This window comes from Anser brachyrhynchus, assembly GCF_964034855.1.
Source record: "Anser brachyrhynchus genome assembly, chromosome: 13".
Classification (NCBI taxonomy): Eukaryota; Metazoa; Chordata; class Aves; order Anseriformes; family Anatidae; genus Anser; species Anser brachyrhynchus.
The window spans coordinates 3037677-3058614 of NC_137708.1; the positions used below are offsets into that span (position 1 = coordinate 3037677).

The 20938-nt window shown below is 42.6% G+C and overlaps 2 protein-coding genes across 31 annotated transcripts in view; one reads left to right on the forward strand and one right to left on the reverse strand.

Annotated features, from left to right (window-relative positions):
• The window catches only part of ZNF711 (zinc finger protein 711), a 41256-nt gene extending 26771 nt beyond the window's left edge, over positions 1 to 14485 (forward strand). For 4 of the 30 annotated variants that reach the window (XM_080554369.1, XM_080554343.1, XM_080554366.1 and 1 more), the window contains exons 11-12: positions 178 to 3420; positions 4400 to 4517. The gene's annotated coding sequence lies outside the window, so the exon portion shown is untranslated. Of the gene's footprint in view, positions 1 to 177; positions 3421 to 4399; positions 4518 to 12446; positions 12699 to 14158 lie in introns of those variants that run through there. The other 26 variants (XM_080554363.1, XM_080554362.1, XM_080554347.1 and 23 more) reach the window with 26 other exon arrangements.
• Positions 3592 to 20514, reverse strand: POF1B (POF1B actin binding protein). Its single transcript, XM_080554415.1, has 15 exons — positions 20017 to 20514; positions 15600 to 15638; positions 15080 to 15181; positions 14110 to 14325; positions 12492 to 12622; positions 11871 to 11898; positions 10792 to 10866; positions 9698 to 9790; positions 8840 to 8953; positions 8517 to 8669; positions 8289 to 8399; positions 7483 to 7611; positions 7074 to 7147; positions 6592 to 6706; positions 3592 to 4755 (listed from the first exon to the last, which is right to left on the reverse strand). Exons 1-15 carry the CDS (start codon positions 20446 to 20448, stop codon positions 4750 to 4752), a joined length of 1818 nt encoding a protein of 605 aa, XP_080410541.1. The 5' UTR covers positions 20449 to 20514; the 3' UTR covers positions 3592 to 4749.
• Positions 20515 to 20938: the final 424 nt, after the last annotated feature.

The following is a 20938-nucleotide window of genomic DNA, read 5'->3' on the forward strand; positions in this document are numbered from 1 at the left end:
CCTGCTCTTTGTGACAGCTAGATGGAGAAGCTGAGTTAAGTTTAACATGATGGTTATAGGCAGCCTTTTCCAATATGAAGTCTCAAGACAAGTCGCCACTTTCATTTGGTTGGCCTATTGCTTTAGAATTTTGAATGTTTTTTCTTTATATTAATTGTTTGTTTCTTCTCTTGGCAGTGGAACAGTGAAATGGACAGTGAAACCTAACTGGGAAGAAACATTGTGGGGACAAGGTCTGTTGAAGAGAGAAAAATAACTCACACAGCATTAAGGTTAATGTATTGCTATCCATATGTTGTTGGACTTTAAACAGTGTCAAAAAATAATTGTCAGACTTTTTGCTTGAGCAGTGGTTTTAGAATTCAGTAGCTAATGTCACTAGGAGAGTGTATGCTTCTGCTTGGCCCTTTGCTGGTTCTGTCCAGTGCTGGTTAGGTAGATGTTGATGACTGAGCCTGGACTTGGGTATTTTTCTGTAGTTTGAAATCCCCATCAATGCTTCTGCTTCTTCTAGAACTGTTGTCTTCGTAGCTGCAGATGTTGAAGCTTCTTGTAATTGTCTTTCCAAGTTAGATGGGGAATAGGCAAAGAAGGGGTGTTGGAGTTGTTAGGAGGGCTTTGGTAGTTTAAAAAAAGAAAAAGTTGTGGTGGATGGAAAGAAGAAGGAATCACCAAAACCAAGCGTATGCAGTGTGTTGCTGATGTGATGTTGGGGCTGTGGAGGAAGAGATGTAGAAGCTGGGTTTAGGGAAAATAAAGGAATGCAGAAGCTGGATAAGGAGAAACCTGAGAGGAAGTGGTAGTATATACAGTGCTCCTATTTCGTGCATGTTGTTTGAGTAATGTAGGGTATTTTTATATATTATTTGTGTAGGTATTCTCCCAACAGAAGGTAGGACTCAGGTAGAGCCTCCCCTACTGCCCACTTCCTTACACCCATGTTTCCTCATTATTAAATAATACTTCCCCAGTATTATTTCTGTATTAGAACTAGTGGTTGATTGGTCTCCTCAGCATAAGCTTTTACCTAAAATGTAAGAAGAAAAATCCACCTGAATCCTCAGCAGCTTGAGGCAGTTCCTAAATTCTTCTTGGTGTGCTTTCCCAGTAAATATTTAAGAGAACTTGTGATGGCTGTGTTACTTTTACCGTGGAGGTGTCATGATTTTAAAAATGCATTGTGTCAAATCACAGTAAAATTCTTCTATCTCAGTACCTCTGCAGATCCCTGCTCTGCGTAGTCTGTAACTCTGCCCTGACTGGCTCCCTCCCCTGAGCTGGCAGCAAACCGCCTTCCGTTTACCCAGACCGATACAACCTTAGGATGGGACGCAGTGCAGACAGGCCCTGCCTATTCATTTTCAAAGCAGATGAGTTCCTAAGTGGTGGCAGGAAGTGAGTGAAGGAGAGACACTGCCACCTGTAAGCTTTGTAAGTCTTGTGACTAAATGTTTCATTCAACGGTAGAGTTGGTGGTATCATACTCTATTACTTCTCCTGAAAACCCTGAATGAAGTCTCCCATCGCTGCTGTCAGGTTGCACGGTCCCTGCTCTTTTAGAGGTAGTCTTCAGCAGACATGATCATCTTCGTGCATACATCCTTTCCTTATTGAAGTTCACCTATGTCTTGCCTTTTGCCATGTTTTCGGTAAGGGCTGTGAGCTGTTTGGAAAAGAGGAAAGGTTTGTGCTTTTCAAATTGTTGCAAATCTCCTGTGCAGGGATACTAACAAATAGGAGGAAGTACCTTTCCAAGCATTTGTGGTAGGATGCCACCCAAAAGACGATGAGTAGGAAAGGTGACCTGTGCTGTAAAGCTGTTTGCCGCCTGGGAGCACAACACCGAGGTAGTTCAGCTGTTCTCGACTGTGTATGGATTTCTCCTGTGCTTGCTTCCTGCGGTGATGTGCGTGATGTACAAACACGTCATGTTCGCTTGAGCAAGCAGCAGGTTTCAGTACATGTGGAAGGGTTGCTCTGAGTGTCAGAGTTGTTTACTGCATTTCTTTGAACGACAGACAAAGAACTAAAAGGCGGAAACAGTTGAAATTAATTCATGTCTGATTCATCATCTGTATTGTTTTTCTTCAGGTTTCAAATAACCACAATTAAAGGTAATGAAATTGAGAGAGCGAGAATATGGAAGAACACCAGCAGCGTAGTCTCAAGGTAAAGGTCAAGGTAAAGGTATGTTACCTTGATGTAGTATTCAAAGCCTATGTTGACTTTTCAGGCAGAATGCTAGAGGTGTCATTAACTTTTAAACCAGGCCTGTGTTTGGCTTTTGTTTCACAGCTGAGGCAGAAGAAACCATTCTGCATTACATAGTTGGGTGGAAAAAACAGTAACAGAAACCAGAAGACAGCTTTTTTTCTCCTACCTTTCAATGTAAGAACAAGAAATTGTATGCTGTCACATCACTTCAGGCAGTGAGGGTTAATGCTGTTGATAATTTAACAGGGCAGTACGTTCGTTGCTGTAAATACATGAAGTAAATGCTGTCTCTGATTTTTCTAATTTGCTTCTGCAAAAATGTAGAAATATCAGTGGATATACCTGAAATTGAGGTGAAAAATTTTCTGAAGTATACTGTTTGTAGTTTGAGCGTTAACTAGAATGTACAGAGACGAGTAAGTGAGAAAAGTGCATTGCTGTAAACTCCAGAAGAAATGTTAGGTCAGTCAGTTTCTGTTCAATGGAAGAGAGGCAGCGGATTAGACTTCAGCAAATATCTTGTATTTTTATAATAATAAATAAAAATCTTGCTTTTTATGTAAGTCTGGTTTTAAAACAAAACCAGCTCCAAATGGCCACTATGCTTTATCTTCTAGTCTAGCTCAGCTTTTCGACACGTATCTATTGCTTCATGTTTTCTGGGAGTTGTTACAGAGATCAGTGCTGTAGCACGTGCAGTATAGAGAGGTTTTAAAATAGTCTCATAAGCCTTAGGGCAGCTGATCCTTGCTACACAATACAATATTGACATCTGACTTTCCTGGTTAGTGAACTAGGCTTTTTTTTAAAATAGGCTGTTAGCCACTAGCGTAGGGAACAATTAGGGTGTTTTCAGATTTGTCTTAATGCCAGTTGTATATGGGAGACAGTTCATTTGCTAATCGTGGCATTTGTCATCAAATTGCAATGCCCACCCAGCTCTGACTGTATTCAGAGCCTGTACTTTTTCCTGTCTTTTAAGGGCGTTTATTACTTTGCTTATGCTATTAGACAGTCTGAAGTCATACAGAGCTAAAGAAATGGTTTAATATTATTTGCTAGAAAGATTAGTAAATACACTGAAAAGAGTGTAAAGTATGTCCATTAATAACTGATGGTTCTGCTGTTCACAGCTTCTTTCTTTGGAACTGTTTGTATAATGCTTCCAGCCAGTCAAGCCCAGCTGCAATCATGGCAAAGACCACAGTAAGTAAGAAAGTTGATTTGTCTCTTTTTGTTTGTTTAACTGCACCCATCACTATGATAGCATTAAAAAAAAGTTTTTTTCTTTTGGTGGTTTGGGTCACCAAAGGTGGTAAGTTGTTAGATAGTGTCAGTAAAATTATTCATTGGAATAGAATACAATACTCTCTGTCATCAGATAGTTAAACACACGTTTATTTCATAATTACACACAGCCTACAGGGTTCTCTCACCATTTAACATTGTGTATGATCTATATTGTTTGTAAACAGAAATATGCAAGTCTGCAGAAATAGAGCAAAGCAAGAACCCTGTGAGAGAGAGCTAGCGCCTTCTGATGGCATGAAGTTTTACCTATGATGCTTCTCTTAGTACTTTCCCGCTCACCAAATGCACTGTGTTGCTTAGACAACTACTTAATTATTTATAGCAAATCAGTTGAGAGAATTTCCATGGTCCTGCCTGGAGCAAAAAAATGTAAATAGTAAGTTAGTCTGATAGTAAAATTTATGAGCTATTTTCATACTAGGTTCTTCAATATAAAAATATACCATGTTCTTGATATCTTCAAAATAAATAGTTATGACTGGTTTGGGGGCTTGTAAAGGTTCAGCTGAAATATGTTAACTCTGATGTCAGTAATGTTATAAAATCAGCATCGTCCCATATTAAGCGTCTGCCAATTTAATAGGTATGTTTAAATTGTTGTATATCTGGAGCAAGTTCAGTAATTTTCCTTTGTGTCTTAGTTTCCCACAGGCAGATGTAAGGTAAGTAAAGGTCCCCATGACGGCAGTTTCTGGGTTTTGCTTCATCCGGAACAGGCAGCAGTATGAAGTGATGATGGCTGAATCTGTCTGTATTGAAACCAGCCATTCAGTATGTGACTTAAATTTGTGTAAGTGGGTAGGAGAGAAGAACATGGATAATGCTACGAAGAGGAAACAGAAAAGGTTTCAGAGTTCTTCCTTTTGTTTCTTAGATTGCTGCAAGTGTGACTGAAGAATAGATGCAGATGCTAGTCCTGTCAAGAACAAGTCCACGACAGCACGGCATACCCTCCTCTTCTGAGAGAAAAGTAAGTGCAATTATATAAAATAGGAACATTTGCACACACAAGTTAGCGGCAGCTTATGGACACAGGTTCACGACAGTGCAGACAAGACAGTGTCTTCCATCATCTTCATGCTTCCATGTTCTTCATTTGTTCCCTGGCCTTTCTCTCACTATCAGACCGACCCTTTTACTGATGCAAAAATAGCAGAAAGTAAAGCAACTTTAGGTGGTTGTTGTGAACTCCTTTGAGCAGCTGTGATGGCCAAGGCATTTCTTTCATTCCTGAAAGAAACAAGCAAGCAGCTTGTTAGATAATACGCATACTTACAAAGCTGACCTGGTATATAAAGCATGCATCATTTAATTATATATTTATTTTCTCTAATGGTCTGACTTTTTAAGTATCTGAAATGGCAGTGGGCCATCCCCCTTTAACAAACGCTGTGCATATCAGTGCTTACAGCATCTAGTACTGGAAAGATGAAAGCTGTATCACTACGTGTAAACAGTTCTGTTCAGCAACTGACAGCTGTCAGAGCTGCTATGATTCACTGTCCTCAGTAAGCACAAAAACACAGACAATGATTTGTTGTTTTTGTTTTTCTTTGTATTTATGAAAACAGCCAAGAGCAGGAAATTATCAGATACCTAAATAGTAGATATTACAGAATTTCCACCTTAAAAGTTTTCAGTAATATAACTTCAAAGTTACTAAAAAGATTCAAGTACCTTCATTTGAGTATCCTAAGGGATATCATTATTACTATATATTATTATTATATATTAATTATGACTTGAAAGGCAGTACCATGTACATGCTACATTCCGTATAAAACTACACTATTCAATACCTATCAGTCAGCATCACTATTAAGTAATGAATGCAGATACAAAGATGTGGCTGACAGAACATAAACACAGAAAAAAATATTGGTGAATCTCCAAGGAAATTGGCACTTCTTAAACTGTATTTATCAAGTCTATCTTACGACAAAGCAATTCTGTTTCAGGTGAAACTGCCACTAGTGATAAAGACCTTGGGAAACTTAAAATACAAACAGTTTTCATTTATTTAATGATACTGATCTCTTCAAATGCAGCATACGCTCATTGTTTCCATTTTTATAATGGAAACTATGACAAACAAGTAAGCTAGGAAGGGATTTTAGCTTTTTCTTTATTACTGTTATTTATTACTTTAATTCCTTCACATTTCATTAGGATGAATTTTGGAGGTCAGTAATAAAATTCTGCTGTTTGTCAATGACCTTTTATTTTTTAATCCTACTCCAGTTAGCATCTCAGGTATCCTTTTAGAACATGCCAGATATCTTACCCTTGGTCTACTCAAGCTGCTCGCATAATTGCCTTTTCTTGGTTGTGTCCTCCACAAAGCTGCTCTTATATTTCTTTAAATATGCTCCTCTCCTATACTCTATCCGCATACAACTTCATCAGACTCCACTGTTCAGAACACATGCTGATCTTTCTCAAGACTTTACTTTTTTTCAGATTTGACACTATCCTTTGTGCTGTAATCTAAATAGCTTCTGCAGTCCTACTTTCTCCTTTAACATTAAACCACTCCTTAAAAAGTCACCGCTCTTTTGCATTTCCTGGATGAGTCACTGCTCTGTCTCTATGTAAGTTTCAGGAATATGGTGCTTAATATGTTTTAATAATAGTGCAGAGTAATTAATACTCGTGATTCAGAAGAACACTGCACACCCAAAACACACTATGTGCACTTCACCTGAGAGCAGAACACTGAGGAAGTGCCCAGCTCCCCAGTACAGGCAATGACGCCCAGAAGACTGCCTTATGCGTGAGGGCAAAAGCTGTTGTTAGAGCAACACCACTTCTTTTGTTAAAGGTAATTACGTGCCAGAGAAAAGAAGGACAGGTTGTTTTATTTAAACGCCACCTAGCAATTACTGCCTTCTCGAAATAGCCAGCACAGTTCCTTGACTTCAGTCAGTTGCTTTGCTTTCTGCAGCCTGGTTAAATTAACCCTACTGCTTTCTCTCAGAAGTCAGTTTTGGCTAATATTTTCTTTGAAGTTAAATTAAATACTTAGGAATTTCAGGGACTATATAGGCAATCTCAAGGTGAACTTACATGTTTCCATATCTCTCCAGTCCTCTCGATTACAATAGTTTGTGATTTATTGACGGGTGATGTAACCTTGTAGTCATCAGACAAAAGACCCAGAATAGGATACTGGTTCCTGTACCTGTATTAAAAAGAGTTGCAAACCTGTTAACTATAAAACTGAAATCTGCGTATCTGTATCCAAGTCACTAACTGATCTTATCACATAATCCTTTCAATTAACAACCCCCAAATATTTTTACTAGTAATTAAAATGCTAATATTGTAATTTTAATGCCACTTTAACATGTTCATTTGCTATTACAATGTTTAGTATTGAATCCTCTGTAGGTTTTACTAGCTGAAGTTTTTTTTGCCTTTAAGTTGAACAGACATTTGACATTAAGACATTTGCAGGAGGTAAGGACTTGGTTTATAGAAGCTACACAATGGAAAATCAAAAGGATGTATTTTTAAGAAAGGTGAATAAGGGTGAATAAGTACATTACTTCTTAGTGATGACAGCTGTTACACCAGGGGACTGATTGTTTGATAATCTCTCATGCTTGAGTCTGAAGAGGTCCTGAGAAAACCAACAGTGAATGTTCAAGTGAAATAAATAATGTTTCCCCAGGTATTAGTTCACTAAATCCACAAAAAAAATCTTGCAGAAATTCCTATCAAATATATAATATATATATCATATAATTATAACATTATAGTTATTTAATTTATATAGTATAATATATATTATAAATATATAATAATAATCCTAACCCCAATGCCTGATCCAGAAGGGTACAAGTGCCTTCTAGTTAAGTTGCTAGTTAAGTTAACTAGTTAAGTTGCTACGTTCATAGTAAGTGGAGGCTTAAGCATAAAATATTCTCAGACAAAAAATAAGCTATCCTGTTGTACCTCTTGCTGTTGTTTAATGCAGGCATCTTTCTCCTCCAGCATCGATGTCAATTCATGCAGCTTTATTTGCAAGTCACTGTTGTTCCCTTCTCGTCTTGATATATCTTGCTGGAATTGGCATAACTGAGACTATAAAACACAGGTTAAGAAACAATTAGGTGCTAGGTGCTCCTTGCAGGTGACCTTTCAGTATGCATCTAGAACTCTGTATGTATTTTGTTCATTAAAATCATCAACAGTAAGACCTGAATTAGTATAATTTACAAAATGCTGTGGCCATACAGACACATGGGAAACCCAATCATTTTCAAATATAAACCTTGAACTTCACAATAAATTCAGAAAGCGATGATTGGGCTGAATTCTTCCAGTACCCGTTTAACAGGTTTGTAAGTGGAACTGGTTCCAGGGCAGTAAAATACTACTATGATGCTTCAAATGAGAGATTTCCTATGTGCGGTTTTGATTGGGATTTATCTTTATTTTCTGTTGGGTATCTTTTGGCAGTTTCTTACTTCATTGGAGCAAAACGTCCCACTAGGAGTTAATAAGATTAGCAGTATTTCTTAATTTCTACATCTAAAGAATTTTTATTTTTTTAATGACACTTTAATTGGTTTTAGAGCTATCACTAGTGCTGCATAAACTAACTGCAGAGCCAAAAGCTAACAAAAAAGCATATGGTAGATTTTTTTTCTGTTTCCTAATCAAAAAATAATTTTAAAAAATATATATTTAAAAAAAACTGATTACCTTCAGTCATACAAGGTGAGGAATACAAATATGGCAAAAGTTAATCTACGTACCCTAAGACTGCGGATCTCACGATCTTTATCCTCTCTCAAGTTATTGATCATCTCTACATAACGGCTGGAGAGTTCATCTGTGGTGGTCTGCAGTGTTGGATTAGAGCAGATCTACAAAAAAAAGAAGATAAAATTATCTTTGTAAACTACTATCTTATAATTTTATTTTCTTCATTATCTGTGAATAACAGCTATTGAATACAGAACAAGTGAAGGTCTTATTCCTACCTGTAGTCTGAGGCTCTGGATCTCCTGCTCCAAGGCACGCTTGCAGTATTCCAGTTCTTTCAACTGACAATCCTTCTCTCCCTCGCTGAGCCGTAGAGAAAGGAGCTGTTCTTCCAGAGAGCGACACTTTGCAGTACTCTCTCTGAGTCCTTGCTGGAAAGCACAGAAGTGGAATGAATGCATGGTGTTCCTTGGGGTAGTAACAGGCTCACACACACACAAACGTACACCAGGCAGTAACCACTGAGAATACTCAAAAAGCCATCACACTGGCTAGTTTTTGGCTGACTGTCGAAATACTGAAACTACGGTCTTAGCTTTACCTGCTGCTGACGATTATTCTCTCGCAGAGACGTCAACATAGTTTCGTATTCTTTCACTTGAGATTCTTTAAAAGCCAAATCCTTCTTAAGTAAGACATTGTCAGTTTCTAACTTCTGTAAGACAAAAGTGTGAACTGTCGATAGTTGCAATTTTTCAGCAAACAGTCCTATGTATATTCAAAGTGCAATATACCAAGTGATATTTTAGAACTGAAAATTACCCAATTTTCTTTTAACTACATACAGCTCAGATTTGCTCATTATTGCAGTTATCTGTGGCTTCATGCTGTGTGGTAAGCACTGTTATCTTGGACACTGCTCTTTCAGTCTGTCCCAGAAAGACTTATTTGTAGTTATTAAACAGAAACCAACAGAAAAATCCAAACCAAAGACCACTTCACTGCACAGACTCCAGCAGGGAGTACGCCTTAGGTAGGAATTGAACCGGAACCGAGGCCTCCTGCTTCCTGGCAGAATGCTGTTTAAGTAAGCACTTGGCGTATGTGCCCTGTCCGTGTTATAAGAAAAAACACAGTTCCAATATATCTCCACCACTGAAGACATACGTAGATTGTGTATGCCAATTCAGAGCGCTAAGTCCACTCAAAAGGGCCTTTTCTGCCTTTGAAAGTATTTGGTTATTTAGGCTTCAACAAACTGAACTTTTGAAAACCACTTCAAGGAAGAAATCCAGCCTCGTGTGCTGTTCAAGTCTTGCAAGGCCATTAATAAACCATCCATTTCTATTAAAGCACCTAAAATCTGGACTTCCCAATTTAAGCTTCATCATAATGGACTTCTTACTGACAGGTAGCAACAAATGGATGAGGCCCAGGAAACGGAAAATTAACAACTTACCCCCAGGTCATCCTGTAAGTGGCAAAGCTCTTCACGTAAATTTTTGAAAGTGGAAAGCACAAGTCTCAAAGATTTATCTGATGTTACTCTCATCTAGGAAAGGGAAAAAAAAGCAAAAAATATATTTTCTTTACCAGGAGGTGTTCTGCAGCCCTCAGATAGGATCACCTTACCCCTACCCCAGGGAGACCAGATCAGTGCAGGCTGCTGTGGATCCTGTTCTGACAAACCTACAGGTCAAGTCCACCATTCTGGAGCCAACCCTGGGGTTCACACGCTAGCCAGTGCTATTCACAATAGCACTGTTTTTAATGTTTTATCAAAGGAAGAGGTCTTCCAAGCACTTCATAAAGAAGTCAGTGGTTTTTTTAAAAAGCACGTTACGGAGACTGCTAGAATGTTAGGAAGCAACAGAATGCATAACCATTATCAGAAGCTGACATTCTTGTTGGATTGCCTTGCAGCCAAACCTGCATGGCTGTTGATTGAAAAAGCAGGTAGAGATGGTTAAGTAGCTAAAGAATATGACAAGAAAAAACACAAAAGCCATTTATAAATGGAGCCAAACCAGAATGGCTTACGTTTTGTTACTGGATGTTTTAAGCATGCCACAGAGATACTGCTACGGTACAGCTGTTTAACCAGACCATTTGTAAAAGGTGAGACCTCAGTTATAAGCAGTGTATGCAATAAACAGTAATGGATACTCAATTCAACATCCAGTAAAACGCCTACTATGCACTTTTAGCTTTTAAAATAAAGCATTAATATACAACACAAACAAATAAAAAGATGAAAAATCAGCTTTCTCCTACAATTACTTGTCAAAAGCCAAAGTGGTTTCCAGTGAAACTGGAAGAAAGCTGCAGTAAAGCTCAGTTTAAAATGCACAAGTAATCTGTGGAGTGAACTGCCACAACACATCACCTGAAGCCACCTGTATGATTCCATACCCTTCACATAGAATAAATGGAGTAAGCAGAATATAGAGCAATTTGTGTTTTGTACCAATTCCCAGGTATGTGTTGAGCCAGCTTCTACTGTTTCGAGTTACCATAGGCTTCCATACATCCCCCTCCATGCTATGTACATACCTGGAGGAGATACCGAATCTGCTGCTTTGTTGCCTCAGACAGTCCTTTGGGAATTAAATCTTCTATATCTTCAGTCTAAGCAAAGGGAGGAAGGAGGAGACATCTTGATTAAGAATTTTGCCTGCTTGATCATAATGTGGTTTCTTCATTAATTACATAGCTCTACTATGAAAAACGTGTTTAGTGCAAGGCAAATAAGAAGGAAAATAGATCAAAGCGTATCCAGAAATTTTCGAAAGCCTTATATGTGTGGCATATAGAAACTGAGATGAAATGATAAATGAAGCATATATTCAAATATGCATTAAGCTTAACATTTCTTTTAAACGCAGCATTCAAAACAATTCCCTCCTCTCAAGAAATAGCAATTAACACTAAAACAGAACTCCCAGCAGTTAACGATTATGAGCAAACCTCATTTTTCTAAATAATGAATAGACTGTCAATAAACAAATGACCAACACATTACAGGAGATACTGCCAGTGATTAAGCAGCATTGCTTCATGCAATTTAATCCTAGACAAATATTTCTACCATATAAATAATGACTTCAGAAATAACAAAGGTCCCAGTGATTGCATCATGGCTGGATTCCCAAAAGAGAGCTGCCTGTAAATCCAAAAAAGTCTGTTCTGTCAACTTTACTTCCCCTTACTTCTCTGAGAGGCGGTGTTCTTCCCTTCTCGCAGTGCCTGGCAGTGTATGTTGCTGAACAAACGCTTTGTTGGCAGGAGTGAAAGATCCTACGCACAAAGCGCACAGTGAAAACGGTGTGTGTGTGTAAGTTTGGGTTACAATGAAACCACCACTGGCATAACAGGAAAGACTTTAAAAATTTGACTCTCATGCTGGAATGCAAATTGTTCAACTTCCCTTCTTTCAGTATTACCACATTTGCAAATACATAGCTAGCAGTAGGTTTCAGGCTCTGAACGTTACTAACAAGCAGAAGTTGTTAGCTAACAGACCAGTATCCGTCAGTTAAACTGGCTTGGCTTAATTTGTTCCAAGATCCACACCATTCTTATTAAGACTAACTTTTAGGGAACAGCTTTGTAAGAGCACGCATGATGCTTACCTGACTCGTAAATTCAATGTCATGGTTCCTGTAAAACAGACGAAATGCAAGGGACTGATTAACAGAAAACCTGACAACTCCAAGTTCATGGCCACACTGACAATTACAAAAGGATTATCTTTAAATTATGGAACGTGGAAAGTTCATCCTCAGACTAAGAGTCGTTACCTTCCTTTTAAGCTGATAGGCAACGTGTTGTTCAATGGGATTCCAGGGACAAGTGCCTGAGGAGACCAGAATACTGACAGCAGTACAGTCAGCACAGGCAGTTTCTTTGGGCAGTTATCCCAATTATGGCTGGTTAACCCAATTACATTCTTAATTGGCTTGGGTAATATCTTGGGTAATACCCAGAACTACGCTGCAGTGTATCGACACACCTGAAGTGTTTACGTAGCAGTGGCAGGGGTTCTGTGACAGACCGCTTAAACTTATTTCAGTGAACTCTGAAAGCAGGAAGTGAGAGCGAGAGGGGAACAATGAAGTAACGGTGATTGTGCAGGAAGGGTAAGAACATTATAAAGACTCAAAAAACAACTTGCAAACAGTATTGTGCTCTTAACTGTGCACTTCTAGGATTTCTGGAACACCAAACTGACGTAGCAGACATAAGGCCAATACCTTCCTCCTATCTTTTCCACATGCTGCAGTAAACAACTGTACAGGTCATTGGTCTTGCGGTTCAGTTCGGCAAGGAGCTCGCCAAAGTAGCGGCAGTCCAGCTGGTCATTATTCTCCTGAGAGCAATTCACCTAACAGAAGATAAACAACAAGATCGTAATTGAGTTCCCTTCTTCAGGATGAAAGCTGAACATGAAAATGCTGCAAGTATGATGGATTTGTTTTCATTTGCCCTTACTAATTTGCAGTTTGTTTACACTGTTCTTTTCCTGGGTAGTGAGTCTTCTGTGTCTTCTGTTTTTCAGAAAATAATACAGAAATAAATGACTTCCCTTACAGCAACAAGCAGTAGGCAAGGCAGTATCTGTTACAGTAATATCATCATCATTCTAACATGGAAAGTGTAGATAATCAGGAAATCTTTCTTTAATATTGTTTAATGTTTCCATAGCTGTAGTGGGTAAAACACACATGGACAGCACCCAGACAATCCCAGCTAGGTGCAGGATTCCCCACTGCAAAACTGATAATTGCATTCCCACATTCTCACTGCTTTTGCATACATACATGTGCCGGAGTATTTCTGATGGATGAGTTGAGAAGCTCTGACATAAGCCACCTCCTTTTTTTAAAGACCAACAAAACCTAAAGGCACCTCCCAGCAAAGACCAAATGTTGCCGTATGTGAATAACAAAAGTAAGAACAGCCACCCAAGCTGAGTTTACCTAAGGTGTTTTTTTTGTTGTTGTTGTTTGGTTGGTTGGTTTGGTTTGTTTTTATGAGAGTCTGGCTATGGAAGATTCCACATAGGTCCAGTACTGAAGACACCCAGCACGTTATCACCACCTATGTATGGAACAGATGCACAGGAAGGGACTGCTACATTCCCACCCCCAACCAAAACAGTAGTACACATGTATAGTTGTCCTCTGGCAGCTTGTAGAAACTCCAGAACATGCAAACTATTCTAAAGGAAGCTAGTTTTGCGCTTCCAGTGAAACTATGTCAAGTAATTCTACATCAGGTTGAAATCTATTTCAAACCCTTACTGATCAGTTGAGAAGGAACGCAGTGCTGAATTGGCGTATGCCCACTTTATAAAGCAGTGTAAGCTTTTACCCAAACTGGAAGTATGAGTCTTGTATTACACAGCCTTTGCTGTACAAAGAGTGACAGATGAAACCTGACTGAATCAATGGGTAGCACTCCCAGATACAGAAAAACAAAAAGAACAAAAAACCCCCACAATGCCGCAGCCAGACTTGACGGATTAAAATTACAGTAGAACGATGATCAGTCAGTACGCTTAAGCACAGGTCTACACCAACAAGAAATACAACTGGATCGGATACAATAAGATACTTTTTTTCTAACAGCATGTGACAAAGTCTCGGACAGTTCTAAACCATGCAGTCAAAGCATTCAAAGTTACCAGCAACAGATGCACTTTGCTGTTTATAGTTACAGTGGGTGTATGGTGAGTGAATAACATACTATGATTTTGCACAAGGCTTGACTTTTGAGACCAGGAATCAGTAATTTTGTGTCTGTAAAGTTTTATACTCCACGTAGAAAAACGTGCTGTGAATAGTAAAACATTAAACAAAGGATTCTTACCGGTTCACACGTCTGTACTGTTACCCTCCTCACTGTATTTCCTCTGCAGTCATCCGTCACAGAAACCGGAATTATTTCACAAGGGCTGCTGGTCTGTGTCTGTTGGCACTGGTGAGTGACTTGGGACTGCTCGGACGGCTGGCAGGGCTGGATAACGTGGCACTGGTTGGATTGCTGGGGAATCTGACACTGGTGGGAAAACTGATACTGCTTCTCCTAAGACAAAAATGCATTTTTTAAGCTTCTGAACACATCTTAGTGAGATGGAAGCATCATATGAATACATAAATGAAAGAAATATGTTTTTGCATGGAAAGACTGATGGCAGTTTCAAATATCTTTTACTAATTTCAATAAAATTGTTTTCCTAATTGAATACAAGTTTGTCTCATACTGTCACACTTCAACACTGTAATTCACCAACTCCTCAAATTTTAGCAGCTGCAGATGAACACACAGAAGACATACTTTTCCTAATTGAGTTGTTTCATTATATTGCTCCACTTAACATATTCACTGAGGCAATAGGGACCTCCATTACTTAATTTAAAACATCTATATCCTGTTCTCTCAAGTATTTTAGAGATTAAAGAGCTCCAATTGAGCTACTTACTGAGATTTTGTTACTTAAATTTAAAAAAAAAATACAGGAAATGGCTGAAGACATTTTCCTCTATAAATGCTTTCAGCAGTTCCAGGTTAAGTGTGTGCCATGTATCAGGGACACGCACATCTTGGTTTTATAATCCAAGAAAACTGCTGTTGACAAAACCACCCACCAGAACAACAAACTAGAAACTAGTTTATGTTCCAGCCTTTGAGAATGTGTACTCTACCTCGACAAGACAGTTCTCTGGTGGGCGTAAGTTCACAAAAACAAACAAACAAACAACAACAAAAAAAAAACAAAACCACGAACATTACTGTCTCAATTTCCTTTTGCAGTAGGTAATATAAACAACCAACTTACTTGGTGGGGATTTAACAGCTCGTATTTTCTTATTGTCTTTTCATAGATGACATTATTTCCAGGGCAGAAATTCCCCCCTCTAAGAAATGGGGATAATGGCTCCTGTAACACATTTTAATAAAAAGCATTCACAAGTGTTGTCACATAGTGAATTCAGAGTTAGCATAATTTGGACTAAAAAATGAGGAGGAATATTTGTAACGTGAAGATGCACGCACTTCGAGAGAGTTTTCTGAGTTACCCACATTTGATCGTGCATTCATTTCATCTTGAACCCAGAATTATTTATTTTGCAATACCCATACAACATGCTTATAGATTCTCATCTTGCATCTCTTTTTCCCTTCACCCCCCGTGGTGTAATGCCAAGCGTACCATTTTCTCACAACTACAGAATCCTGCCAGGCAGGAGAAAACAAGCAGGCTGTGTAACAAAGGTGGACGTTATGCCGTGTCAGCTAGAGCTCATCAGGCTATGAAACTTGTTCGCCTTAGTTGTTCACCCAAGCAGTTTACCTACCTGCTCAGGATTCTCTATAATAATCCTTCGAACGGTGCCCTGCAAGGGAGAAAAGAAGTAAAGATTCAGTGATTACTGTACTTTAAAACCTTTTATGCTCGGAATTCTGGCTTACATACATTTCCAAATTAGTCTGAGTACCATAATCAGCTATAAATGTATTGAGAGCCATTGGCTGAAATCACTGAGAAGTGTTAAAGCCACGGCCTTTCCACCCAAAAGGAAATAACCCATGCACAGCACAGCAGCACGCAGTCTGGACTCTCAGTAAGAAGAGTCTGTTTTTCCTCGGTCACCTATTTATAAGTCAGAGGAGGTGAGTCCTTACTGTCTGTAAGTGCCAGCGGACCAGGACACAAAGCTAGCACCGGACACGACCTTCACAGATCGCGTGTCCCACAAAACACTGTCTTATCTGCAGCCTTTCATATTAAGGTCAGCTGGTGTAAAGTGATTTACATCTAAAACACTTCTTGTTTCACCAGGAAGAGAAAATTTGTATTTTGCTTAAAAGCCAAAATAAGAGGGACATGGGAACTGCCGACAAACCAAACCAGGTAACTACCCAATGTACTGAACTGCAGTAATTATTTCAAAAAGCGGTACAAAACTCCATAATTGACATGGAACATTTACTCATTCTTGAAGGAAAAACGAAATATACTTTTTTGAATTGCAAAAATCCACAAATTACAGCAGTTTTGCTCTTGTTCAAATGCAGATTATTTTGCTCCTCCCCTCGCCCCCCACTGTCTACAAGCAAGTTAAGCAACCATAGGCAGTTTTCCATTTTGTGGACCAACAACAGCTGTTACAGTGCACACACGTTGCTTGAAGCCTCCATGCCCAGCTCTTTATCCAAGTAAGCACAATTCCCACTGAATCTCACGTAAGGATTAGGCAATTTGTTAGTTTACAACATACTACTTACTCCTCCTTACAGCGCAAGCTTTAAATTTTCCTAACAAATCATTTACCCCTTTAACCCGTGGGCTTGGAAAGTTTATATTGCTGTAGTTAAGCCTCAGAGACATTCTTAACTGGGTAAGAGCAACTCCGAAGTAGGTCAAATTTCCAGCTGTGAAGTGTTGCACAAGTTTAGGAAGCCTGAAGCAGTTTTCCGAATCTCCCAAGAGTGAATCATAACAGCGCCACGGAGGAGAAATCAAAGTAGAGAAGAAACTGCTTTAGCATCAACCACGGTAATTAAGAAATCTCAAAATGATAACTGCTGCAGAAAACTTCGAAAGCTGCTTGCTCGTCCTCCCACACCCCATGGGTCCTTCAGGGCTCAGCTGGGAGGGAACCCCCGCAGCCGGCAGGGCTCCGTACCAGGACCTAGCTCTGAGAGGAGCCAGCCTGCGAGTCGGGAATGTACAGCCTGGTTCCTACGTCACTGACACCTACACAGTGCGAGCTGAGAAGTGAAATACCGAAAGAAGGAACGCACGCTGCTATTCCCTGCACACCAGCTAGCCAGAACGCTCCCTTGGAGTGCAGCGAGGCAGCCCAGGGTTTCGGTGTGCCCGGCAGGACCAAGCCCCCGTCCAGTACAAGTGACAGGGGACAGATCTCTTCTTTTTCAGCACTGACTGCTATTGTGTGGCACGTTAAAGCCAGGTGAGCATCGTCCACAAAATTAAGAGGCACATTTTCAACGCACAGAGAAGCTGTGTGAACACACCTGATCTCAGTGACGCTGCCACAGGCCTTTGGAGCACGCAGCTCACGCTACGCCTCGGGAAGGACAATTACAAGCCATCCAGCCACAGGATCAGAAGCCACGCAGGCTCCACTTGGCGAGCGGGGGGCACCTCCCAGCCAGGTGGGTCTGACCCCGAACTCACAGCCGAGGTGAGCCCTCGGCACTCACAGCACGGGGCCCGGCCACGAGCAGCTCTTACAGGGCTTCCCCTGAGCGGACACCTCACGCAGGCTTTCAGGATTTTACCCCACACTGAAAACAGACATCTCGTGCATACCATTTCCTGCCTTAATTTTTAATGGCTGAGGTAAGAGTGTTCACATGTGTAAATCACACTGAGAGAGTTTATTCTAAGCAATATTCGCCATTTGGTTCTGGCAGGTGAGGTGCCTTCAGTCCCTCCATATGAAACCTGCCGTGGCTGGGAGTAGCATTTGGCTTCTGCACCAAGAATAAAACAAAGTTAAATCAAAAAAAGGAAAGAAAACTGAATCCTGAACAATTTGCAACCGCAAGAAGTACAATCACACACAGGTGATCTTGGAGGTCTCTTCCAACCTAGATGATTCTGTCACTCTGTGATACTATACACACACGCCACTATCACATTTTCCCTCCCTCTAGTTTATTAAAAATGTACATGAACACAACAGAAGACACCAACCATACGACTTAATATCAGCGTACTAATAGTGATGAAGGCATTCATTATCATTAATCTATAGAAGCTCTGCAGAGGTAAATATTGCTCAAAGAAAGCCATTTGCCTTATCAACAGTAATAAGCTTAAATCACAGCTCCAGGCTGCCACTAACTGAGAATTCATGTTCAGGTAAAACATCTCTGTGAGTCAGAGATCATTGCAGTACCTCATTTACGCAGCCATATGGCAATTTCTCACGAAGAGCACTGCCCTTCTCCTGGCAGCTCCCTGGAAAACTTCATGGGTCCCCAGACTGCCTGTCGGGCCACCCCTCCCAGCACTCCTCTGACCGCTCCCATTCAGCGCCAAGCAGGCAACTCCTGTCAACTCCCCGCTGACTTGCCTATCTGTTACCCTCTTCTTCCTGAAAAACCTCCTAATAACATTTATTAACCACCTTTGCCCTCCACCACTAAAATTGCAACCCACACAAAACCCAACTTAAACTACGCCCTCTTTTGTCTTTAAAGTCTAATCCAGCAAAACACTTTGACACAAGAAATTATTTTTTCCATCAGCACAACTTAATGGACTCAGTGACTAAAACAGATGCTGAAAATCAAACATACTTCGCAGAGCTGGGACAGAATTTGGGTCTATAACCAAACTGTTCATGCGCTCATCTGGGGATAGAGGGGAAGTCTGGGCCTCCAGTGTTTATCCTCTTGAACATCAACGTAACTGAAGACAATTCAGCCTACCTTTGAGCCCAGCCGAGCAGATCACAGATCTGTGAGGGGAGCCCCGTGTTTACACTCCTGCCCCACATCTTGCAAAGGAGGGATTAACAACCTGGGTACAGCAGGTATCTGCGGCTGCCACAGCCACATCACACAGCCGTGCCAGGGAAGCGCCTCGCGTTACAGAACCAACAGAAGCCACCCTATCCTCCAGAGCAAGGCAGCCTTTAAACTAGGCAAAGCGGCTTTGGAAGAGGATCAGGTTTCCTATTTGCCTTAATCCCTGTTCTTTTTCATAGTCAAATATTTTTACACCACAGGAAAGAAAATTAAATAAGAGCTGAAGAACTTGAAACAAATATACATTCCTATGTTGAATATATTATGTCAGTCCTGCTTCTATTGATATTAATGACAGTCTGATGTGTGAGACAAAAATGGTATAAGAACAAATTCTGATCTCCTTTTCTGTTCTTACGTAGTCAAAGCTGTTCTCAACTTACTGATCTCTACTTTTTTTTTTACGATACTACTCATATCTATTAAACTATTAAATTCCATCAACAGCTCCAAGCTGTACATTCCCTGAACGCAGACACCGCAGCAGACCTGCTGAACTGCTTTGTGAAGACCTTCACACCAACGCTGAGCGGGGACTGCGGCCTCTCTACCTGCCCAGCTTCATGGGCGTTCGCAGTTCTCCCGAACCCGCTGTCGCTAACGAGGAAGCGCACCGTGAGGTAACACGGGAGCAACAAGTGTGCAGGAAAATGTGCCTGCGGGGGTCACGCCGATGGACGGGGGCAAACCTGGAGCTACAGCAGCAGGAGCACGCGGCTCCCCATCGGCTTCGAGTCTGACAGTGCCATTGGCAAAATGGGCAAAAACGTTTCAGTAGACTAAGACGTTTAGAAGTTTTTAAAAAAAAGTAAACTGGGGTTGCCAAAAGGGACCAAATGCAGGACTGCTGGATTTACTCAAAATCAAACGAAAAGGGGACTTCAACGGGGAATTTATTTACGAGTTGCGGGGTGAGGACCAGCCCCGGGAAGGCAGCCGGGTGCCCGGAGCTGCACCTGCGGCCTGGCGCCTCTCCCTCTCGTCTCCTGGGCCTCGGCCCGGGCCGGCGGCTACGGATCGGCCGTGCCCTGCCCTCTCCCCGGGGCCGGCCGTGTCCCGGCGCCCTCGGGGCGCTGCCGTGAGGGGAGCGGCCGCGGCCGGGGGCGATCGCGACGCGCGGGGCCCGCGGGGGGCTGCGGCTGCGGCTCCGGCCCCGGCCCTGCCCGGCCCCGCCGCCTCCCCGCCCCGCCGGGCCGGGCCGGGCCGTACCTGTGGCGGCGTCTCGCAGGCGGGGGGCAGCGGCTGGCAGCCGTGCGGGCACTCCAGCGGCGAGGCGGCGCGGGACGAGCAGGAGGCGCTGGCCCGGCGGCAGCCGGGGCCGTAGGTCCGCACGCGGTCGAGCGCGGGGCCGCCGTCGTGGCGCTGGAACGGCGCCGGCTCGAAGCAGGGCAGCGGCCGCGGCGGCTCGGGGCAGGCCGGCGGCTCCCGGCACGGCGGCGGCTCCGGGCAGGGCGGCGGCGGCGGCTCCCGGCACGGCGGGGGCCGGGGCAGCGGCTCCGGGCAGGGCGCGGGGCGGCGGGGGGCGGGCAGCGTGCTGTAGTGCTGCTGCCGCCGGTAGTAGTGGTGCTGCTGCTGCTGCTGCTGCGGCTGCAGGTGCGGGGGCAGCCCGAGGGGCTGCAGCTGCTGCTGGGCCCCCAACATCGCGGCCGCCCCCCGCGGCAGCTGGGCCGCGCCGACGGAGCAGCGGGGCGGCGACTGCGGCGGGGAGCCGGGGCAGGGCGGCGATTAGTACCCGCCGGGGAGCCGCGCCTAGGGCAGGACACACCTTCGGGTGGCCGGGCCCGCCGCCGCCTCCCCGCCCGGCAGCGCGGCCACGCGGCCGGGGGCGGCCCGGCCCGGCCCGGTCCCGCTGGGCCCCGGGGGCTGGGGCCGGGGTCCCGCCGGGCAGGCAGCGGGCACCCTCCTGAAACCGCCCGGGTGGGAAAACGGGGTGGGTGTGAAGGGAGACGCTGTTCGTTTCGGTACAGGTGGACGAGCGGTTGGGTGCTCTGCAAGGCACCGCAGCGGCCAGGCAGCCCTGGGTACCCGGGCCAGGCCGGGGCTGGGCACCTGTCCCAAGCGAGCTGAGGTCAGTTACCCAACGCTGCGGGTTTTGGTACGGGGTCCTTCAGCGCACTGCCTGTAGCAGGCA

Bases quoted from the DNA above. Each gene is read 5' to 3' on its own strand.
- POF1B (XM_080554415.1), bottom strand. From the start codon at position 20,448: ATGTTGGGGGCCCAGCAGCAGCTGCAGCCCCTCGGGCTGCCCCCGCAC. The intron at 15,639-20,016 runs GTACGGCCCGGC...TCTCCCTTGCAG, and splicing joins CCTGCGAGACGCCGCCACAG to GGCACCGTTCGAAGGATTAT. The intron at 15,182-15,599 runs GTAGGTAAACTG...AATGTGTTACAG, and splicing joins TTATAGAGAATCCTGAGCAG to GAGCCATTATCCCCATTTCT.